Raw genomic sequence first — 9,313 nt, 5'->3', positions numbered from 1 at the left:
CCAAATCCCAAGAAAACACAAATAATTTAATCAGTTGGAGCATGGGGCAGGCAGAATTTTGCTAACCTGCCTTATTAACATTATTTAGTTAGAATATCAAAAAGTGTACCTGTCCAATCATTTGCCCATAAATAGGCATCTATTTCTATGTTGTTACACAGGTAACCCATACGTGCTTCCTCCTCACAATTTTACTCGTGTCAGTTTCAAATCGCCATAAAAAAGGCTTGGCTAACAAGGGATTACGGTCCATTACATAGTGTCTCTGTTTAAGTTACCTGCAATTCCAAGACAGTTGCAAGGTTGGCTGAAATGTCAGGAGCTCTTCTGTATTTATAAAGTCTCCCACTGCATATACATGGCCCTCTGCACCACCATAAGTCACCTGAATGAGTTGGGGGGGAGAGGGTGTAGGTAGAGCCTCTACAAATTGTGATCAACTTCCCCCTGCACAACATGTAGATAGGACAGTTGGGGACAGGGCAAGGAACTACTACAAGACCACACCTATAAGGCACAGTGTCAGTAGCCTTGAGCTGGAATAAAGGGATGTGTTAATCTACAGGTGGGCTGAAAGCCTTTTTCCTAAATTTCGCACAAAAAGGCCATTTTTTCTGACTTTGTGTGAGAAGGGACAATTTTTCCTTTTCTATTTTAGACTGGAATAATGCCCAGTTCCCTTGAGTATCCCAGTCTCATCTAACCTATCCTACAGACTTTAGTTAATTATGTGTCATGGGTTCTACTATCAATTTTTAGGCCAGCAGAGGCTGTAAATCAGTGCTGAATCTGGTTCCTCGTCTTACTAGGTTTATAACTCCCATACCAAGCCAGGATAATATTTTTCACAAGTCTTTAAAAAGATTAAAATTAGATAATCTGTTTTTTTCCACTTATGCAGGTAAAAAAATAAAACAAGCAACAAAGATTGCTGGTGTAAGACTTCTATGCTAGTACAGTTTAGTACAAACAACTTTGATCTAAGATTGGAAATTTGGCAACCTAATCATGCATAATATGGTTCAGTTCTTTTCTGTATTATTGGGGACGTCCAATAAAAACTAGTTTTCGTAAGGATTTTTCTCATTACACAATGTCACTTTAAGGTATCACCTTCCAGTACAACCTGGCTTCCATTACTGCTAATAGGGGTAACTTTGGCATTCATCAAGGAAAGAATGTATCTCCATAAATACTCATTTCCATGACTCTCTTACTATGCGGTGACACTGAAATCAAAGGGCTGTTAATCAGCTACATTCTTTGCAGTGCCTGTAATTTGTGCAGTAGGCAATCAAATGGTAGTTATGCTCCTATGTGTCTGTGGACTGATCTGGATCCTAGTTATGGGAGCATCTTAGAAAATTATAGCATCATAGAGTAGATCCACCTTTAAGGGACAGGCCTGTTAAAAATTAATTATGATGCTCCATTAAGGTAAAACGCAGCACTAACCTTCCATGAAAAGAAAGCTGTAGAATATTTTTTTCTTTGTATCAACCAAAATATATTTTCTGTAAATACAACAGCGCCTTGTTAAATGGGGATCAGTTAAAAGAAGAGAGCATTTTGAAGAATAGTCTCTTGTTAAAATAAGGTTACTGTTTAATATCTGCCTACTATGCAATTAGAATGGACTGTATAGTGAACAAGAGGCATATAACTATGGTACTTGGTCATTCAAGCACAGATTATTTGAGCATCATTGACACATCTTAGTCTAACTGAGTAAAAATGTTCAATTTTGGATAGAGTCTCTCCATTTGAGGATGTTTTGATTATCAGTATTCAAATAGCTATAAACCTGTTAAAACTTTCTAAATAAACAAGTAGTTAAAAAAAATCTCATTTTATGAGCTTAGATACAATGGTGTTGAAGGAAATCAAGTAGCTGTAAGCTAGATAGGCAAAGCGAGTTCAGTGTTTGGATCAGAGGAGAATACATGTAAAAATTTCAAAAGTCTTTCAAATTGATTTGGTAAATGACAAATTTTAACAAATCTCCCTACGCATATTTCTGGGATTGAAATGACCAACATAATTTTGAATCACTGCATTTTTAGGTTTCTGAGAATGTATTCTATACACTCACCAGAGGAATTTTTAAGGGGATATTCCCATTAATTTTTTCTTCCTGATTTATAGGATGTACAAAGAAAAATAAGCCTTAGATAGAAATGTTGGTGGATTGTTGTTGACAGTGCTGGGGCACTATATGGACAGTAGAACTTCTAGCAGGCTATGCTCTTGGATTTTTGTGGATGTGGGTTTGCTAAACCACTAATGGGGAGAGGAGAAGGGTTTTCAGTTTACAGAGTCAGTGTTAGTCTATATCAGCTTTTCCTCATTCAACACATTCCTGTTCTGATGTCAGAAAATAGAACTAGCTCCTGGGGAAATTTTTCCTTGAAAATATTCTGACCATGTTCCTAACTAGGAAGTATTTTCTAATGTATACAGGAAGTAGCATCTGACATCGCTGTGTTGTAAAGCTATGGTTCTCAATCTTTATTTCATTTATGAGCCTCAAATGGAGGTGCAGACCCTTTTGGAAATCTTAGACATAGTCTGTGGACCCCATGGGTCTGTGGACTACAGGTTGAAAACCATTGTTGTAAAGAACAGGGTCCTGATTGATAGTGGAAAAGATGTCATGTCTCATAAATATGCTGCCATCTGTAGACATCCATACTTATTATTCATAATAACAGACATTACAAAGTTGTGTACCTTCCACTATAAAATGTTTGCACAAAAACAAATCCAATTGAAATCAATGACAGTCTTTTTATTAATTTTAACAGGAGCTGGATCAGACTTCTTTGTCCATATTTTACCAGGCCCAGTGCCCCTTTGATGTTCTGATCATATAATAGGGCTCTCTGAAAAAGCAAATTGTGCAATCTGATATACAATGTATAATAGTCAATGACATTGCAACATTATGTAGGAAAGGGTGCAGCATATCTTGGCATAGTCCATACTTGAGGTTTGGGTGGATATGCTATATAAACACCACCATGACAATGCTAAGTTGTGGAATAGCAGAATAAGTATAATACTATAACAAAGACGTTTGCTACAAAATTCACTTCAGAATACCTGCTTACAGATTATGTTGTAGAGCAGTTAAGACAAAGCTACCATTTTGCTCATCACATAGTATGCACCTTAAATGATGATGCTAAATCAGTTGGCATAAACAGTTCTCGTTTTATTCATGCTTGGATAGGGGTCTTACCTTTTGAAAATTTGCAGTGCTGCCCTGAGGAAAGTAGGTACAGTTCCCCTTTACAATGCATGAATTTGGAAATACAAATCCCCTTCATTTGTAGCTGCTCTCTGTGCAGTGGGCTGTAGATTGCCACCTGCTACACCCATGCGTGTGTGTCAAATCACATAATGAATCTGAATTGCTAAATGTTACATTCAGACCTCTGCTTCGGCTGATACACAAATAAAACAAATACTCAGACATCTACTTAGTGACTGTACAGCTGCACATATTGAAAACCATGTTGTTTAAGTGATGGAAGAAGGTTGTTCCTGCAGAGGTGCCATCCTTGATAATATAACGGTAGTCATAGTTTTCAAATTTGGGCATCTACGTGGCATCTAGTGGTGCACCTGGATCTTCAAATTTGCATTCAGTATCTAAAACAGGTATTTGATCAGGTAAGTACCAATTTGTGCACACATCTAAAGAACTGGATGCTATAACACACTGCTTATGGGCATTTTATATTCTTGTTTATGATGGATAGAAGCTTACTCCACAGACAGTTCTATTGATACATTTCTATTAATCCTGAATAAGGTAATCAGTGTAATGTGGCGTGCTCCATCCCCACCCTTGGATGCCCCAGAAACCTCTCAGATTTGGTCAAGTAAGTAGAAATTTGGTGTGAATTTATTTATAATTCCCATCACCAATATAGTATGGGGCAGACAGAGACAAATAGAGTCTCTCTTCCTTGAGATCTCAGTGCATACTTAGGATCAGCTAACCCAGGTTCTCCCCTCTCTTCCTTCCTGTGTCTTCCTTTATACTCCTCAGCTCACAGTTAATCGGTTAATCAGCCCTCCCACCCTGATCAGCGAATTAGCAGTGTATTCCCCAATCAGCCTTTTCCAGGGGAACTGACTGGTGCCTAAGTGATCAAAGTGCAGGCTCCTCAGTTACTTTCCAGCATTCTGTCACACTGGCCTTTCCTATCAACAGCAGGCCCAATGGAGTAAGCAGCAATTTATCTTTTTCAAAATTTAAATTGTAAGAAATTAGTGAATGTTTTTGTTTCTTTTAAATAATGAGGCATTTCAACAGGTAGAGATCAGCTTCATGACTTCGCATATGAATAGTAAAAGTCCTTACACATCAGTATTAATGTAGCTTTCCTTTGGATTGTTCAGAGTAAAAGACAATAAAGTTAAACACTTTCAATCCGTATTAACTTGTGGATGTTAAAAGAAGACAATATGATGGACACTTATCAAAACAACATCATATGGAATTTACACCATTTGCCAAAAATGATGACAACATAAGAATTTATGTTTTCTTTATTGACTGACATCTCAAGCCCCATTAGCCTTCCCACTTCAGTCACAGTTTGTAGCAGTTTAAGGCTTCACAAGAAAGGATGAGACAAAAGCAAACAGATGAGGAATCACCAAAGACTTGCTTCTCTATATCCAATTAGCAATTTCCACCTTCTAAACAGAAACCATTTAAAAGATAGGAATACAAATCAAATGACCTTCTCTGCCCTGTCTATGGATGAACATAGTGATTATTAAAAACAATGAGAGTCATGCACTCACTTCAAGCATGCTAAAATGTAAACACAGTATTTCTCAGGCTTCCTTCATTAAAGCTCTATCACAAAACTTTTACGCATGCACATTTTAGTTTGAATGAGACTAATTACTTGAACAAATAGAGACTGCCTATCGTTGACCTAGAGATGTAATGCTACACTTCCATGGGAGAAAATTTCAGGATGGTAAATTCAATTTTTCACTGGAAAAAATGCTAGAAGCTCTTAAAAATATAAAACATTAGCAACTTTCCATAGCATCACAACAGAACAGTACTAACATAATTTAGCATTAGAATTCATATGCACCTCTCATCTTACTAGAAACAGATTAGCATTTTATAAGCTTCTAACATGCTGAGAATTTCCATTGCTTCTTCAATAATACATACATGTAGACTTTTCTCAGGGTACCATTCTTGGCCATTAGAGTTCACAACACAGTTCATAAGTATAAACATGATATATATCATTATTGTATTATAAGAAATCAGTACTTCAGTTTCTAACATACATCCTCAATGACCCATGATTGCATTTATACATCTAAACTAATTGTTATGAGTAAACCCACAAATCACATTACAGTAACAGAAGTTAATGGATTCTGTATTCCATACTACATGAACACAGAAGCAACTGCAAATACAAAATATGATATGTATAGAATATCATCACCAGAAAACGAAAACAAAACAAAAAACCTGCAAAACATGTCTGGTAAAATAAATCTAACACAGTTTTCTGAAACTTTGTATTTAATTGGTAATATATATGTAGAATTCTGAAATAATTGATAATCACAGACCTCTTGAAAAGAAACAGCTCTGCATACATTTTGCATGTCGAAGTTTCAACTAATTCTTCAAAGATTTTGCCTTCTTCTTGCCACTTCCCCATCCCCCACTAAGCTGGACTGGATGGTCTCGAAACGATATCCGCTCTTTACGAAATGGACCCACGTGTGTTCTTTCTGAAGCAGATATGTCCTTTGCTAGACAAACAAACAAGTGGCATGAAAATATGTCATCAGTTCAGCGAAATTAGATTATTTTAATACAATAAAAGCAAAAATTCCTCCATCAACATGTCTAATTTGGTTGTTTATATCTTTGCATAGCTTATGTCTTTTGTCTTTGTGCTTTTTCTTCAAAGTAATTTCAAGGTTTAAAAGAAGCTTGTAGCAGTAATTTTGTAAATATAGTACAGTATTTTGGAAAATAAACTGCAAAATTATTATACATAGGCAATGTAGTTTCCAAACAAGTTTCCCTGCCCATTTTGAAAATATTTTAAAGAATATGCACAAGATACATTAGAGAAACAAGTCACTCTTATAATTAAAGATGTTTTGTAACCACACAAAGAACAAGCTTGGTGGTTTTATCTATTTAATTAGTTATTGTTTTGATACATCAGTACAAATACAATGGGTCAGATTTGCTCTAACTGAAGTCAAAGGAACTTTTGCCATTAGTGCTGATGAAAACAGAACTGGGACAAAAAGCATATATAAAGACACTATGCCCCCAAAACTTTTAAATCTTATGAAATTATTCAGTATTCAGTAACATCTATACAAATAACGCAACTACTGGTTTCTACAAATAAGCAGTGTGAGACAAGATGGGTAGTTTAATAGACAAGAGAGTAATATATAGAGTGTGCCATAGATGTAATTTTTATTTTAAGAAAATCAACCTTTCAATTGATAGAAATGTCTTCTTCCCTCTCATTAGGCATGTAAAATCCTCTCATATTCTGTGTAACACATCTCACATTGTGTAGCAAATCCTCAGAGAGGAAAATGGTGAAGATAACAGTTGTCTAAGGCGTCTATTACCAAGCAATTAAGCTAAGCAAGCATAACACAATTTTACAAGTGACTTTCTGTCAGTTATCAACAGAACCTGTTCTAATTTACCCTTTTTGGGTAGTCCATACATTATTTTCTACAGTTTTAATTAGCTGCATTAAAGGCGTTCATATAATCACAGAGATTAGAAATGAAAAAGGCCTATTATATCACCTCAGTCAAAACAGGATTGTACACTGTTATATATGTGTTGTCTAATTTAGTTTTAAGTCCCAAGCAATGGCACCCTCGTTACTCCTTTTGGAGCTTATTCTACAGTCTAACAGTATCTCACAGCAAGACACTTCCCCTGATATTCAGTCTCCATAACCCTTTTAATTTTATTCTATTACTTCTAGTTATATTGTCATGCACTACACAAAATAACACTTCTTTCTTCTTGATATTTTAACCCTTCAAATATTTTTTATGTATCCCTGATTTTTAGTTGTGGCTTAATCAAACAATACATATTTTTCTTATTTAATTTTTCCTCACAATTCTTTTCTGATACTACTTACAGTAGACCTAATTAATACTTTGTCAAAAATGACTGTGGCAGCTGTTGCCCCATGTACACTAGGGCTCTCAACATTGGGTGATTTTGTTACCTTACCAATGGTAACAAATTTTTAGAAAATGTCACTTGTACAGACAGGACCTTTATTAGGGAGCAAGAGGTTGGAGTTAAGGTATATAATAATTAATGAAGTTTATTGTAAACTTTCAGGGCATTCTTTAACTGAAGACATAAAGCACTCACAGAAGATACCCGAAGCTGACAACAGCAGAGTGGTAAATTCAATAATTTCTTTGGTGAAGTTTCAAATTAAGTGTAATAAAACAAAAATACTAAGAAGTTTCTTTCTCAACTGAAGGAGAGATTCTGAAGTTGGAAAACACAGTTGCTAAGAAAAAAAGGCTGGTTTGTTTATTTGTGAAAAAGAGGAAGTCATTGTTACATGTTTAGACTGAGGGAAAAAAAAGCTGGTGCTATTGTATGTGTGTGACAGTCTTTCTCCAGCATTTCTCTTAAAAGCTGTAGCAATACGAATGGGTAAAGGTGGTGACGCTAATTATGTTTTTCCTTTCCCCATCTCACACCTTTTTGTCCATAATTCACTGGAAGGGACCGTACTATGAAATATTATTCTCAAAATGGTAATGTAAGATTTGTTTTCCAATTTGTTGCAAGATAAATGTTAATGTTTTACAAAATTATTGAGATATATGTTTCTATTTGGATAGAAGGGAACCATTTCTACTACAGCATGAACTGTTCTTGCCCCAAAGTCCCCAAACTTCAGCTTCAAATGTCCACACATTTACTTTGTATTTCTGATTGTAACTGATATATTTTTTTTGAAAAAAAGTGTTTTTTTTGGTAAATAAATATGAATTTAATAATTTTTTAGAGTTTGCAAACTGTGTCGACAACAAGTGGTGTTCCAACAGTCTGTGATTAACCTGGTGAGAAGAATGATAACCACATCTCAGACTTCAAAAAGTCTACACAGTTATACAATGTCACAGAGTAGGATTAATCTCTCAGTTTCTGGATGATTTTCCAGGTTTCCAGAAAATTCTATGTGATCAGATTCTCTGTTTCACTGAGTTTATATTTAGTGGAGCAAAGAAGGGGATTTGTAAGAGTGCCATTTGTGGCTCCCTGACTATCTAGCCATTCTCTACCTCCATAACTGACAAGACCCATCTATGAGGTGCAAAGGATTACTCTTCAGGGGCTAAAAAAATTCAACTACTCTCTGAAGGGAAAGACTAACCAAACTACTATAAAATCCCAGGAGTTTAGGGAAGCTATAAGATAACCACACAAGACACATCACCTCTATGTGTGTCAGTTTCCCCAAATCTGTAAAATGGAATAATGATACTGACCTTTGTGAAGCACTTTGAGATCTATCGATGAAAAGCATTATATAAGAATTAGGCATTATTATTATTATTACTACTACTGACAGTCTTAGCAGAAAGGCTAAAGACTGAATGGATAGGGAGATTAAACAACCTTATCATACCTAAAGATTGTCCCTTGAACATAGAATTGAGTCAGACTGGCATAGGAGTCTAGTGAAGCCTGTTCTTTTCTATATCTACTCTAGACTGACACTGCAGGCTTTACACACAGAAAACCACCACTGGTTTACACATTAATGACTGGGCCTTGGGATTGTGTGATCTATGCCAGAAGCAGTCTGGGTAGTCAATGGATGAGTTCGCCTAGTAAGAAAACTACCCCAATTTTATCCAAGTCCTTTCTGGAGTTGAATGTAGAAACAACCTGTGGGGAAGAAAAAGAAAGAGGAGCAAGCTGCAGGGCAGACACTGCAGAACCAGGAATTGTCTATAAACAAATGGACCCTGAAATAACTGTTTTGGTTGCAATTCAGTTAGATACTTTAGAGAAAGTTGTGCATGGACGCACTTATTTTGCATTAAGAGTGTCTTAGTTATACAAAATGAGCGTCCATAAACAGACTAGCACTGAAATAACAAAAGAAGTCAATTAAAACCAATTTAGTTATTTTGTTGTCAATTGGTCTGTAATTTTAATTTAATCTGTCTCTTAATTCTACACTATCAAAATAGAAACCTGGACAAACTTTTCTTTGAGCAAAGC

The 9,313-nt window shown here is 35.7% G+C and overlaps 1 protein-coding gene across 4 annotated transcripts in view; it reads right to left on the bottom strand.

Moving 5' to 3' along the window:
- Positions 1-3,500: 3,500 nt before the first annotated feature.
- The window catches only part of LRRIQ1 (leucine rich repeats and IQ motif containing 1), a 170,305-nt gene continuing 164,492 nt past the window's right edge, over positions 3,501-9,313 (bottom strand). For 3 of the 4 annotated variants that reach the window (XM_050934120.1, XM_050934141.1, XM_050934158.1), the window contains one exon: positions 4,574-5,811. In XM_050934120.1, coding sequence (XP_050790077.1) covers positions 5,675-5,811 — 137 coding nt within the window. In that variant the 3' untranslated portion in view covers positions 4,574-5,674. Of the gene's footprint in view, positions 3,655-4,573; positions 5,812-9,313 lie in introns of those variants that run through there. The other variant, XM_050934131.1, reaches the window with a different exon arrangement.

The sequence above is a fragment of the Gopherus flavomarginatus genome, chromosome 1 (genome assembly GCF_025201925.1).
Source record: "Gopherus flavomarginatus isolate rGopFla2 chromosome 1, rGopFla2.mat.asm, whole genome shotgun sequence".
Classification (NCBI taxonomy): domain Eukaryota; kingdom Metazoa; phylum Chordata; order Testudines; family Testudinidae; genus Gopherus; species Gopherus flavomarginatus.
The sequence above is the reverse complement of the archived record's forward strand: the minus strand, read 5'-3'. Positions and strand labels throughout refer to the sequence as shown.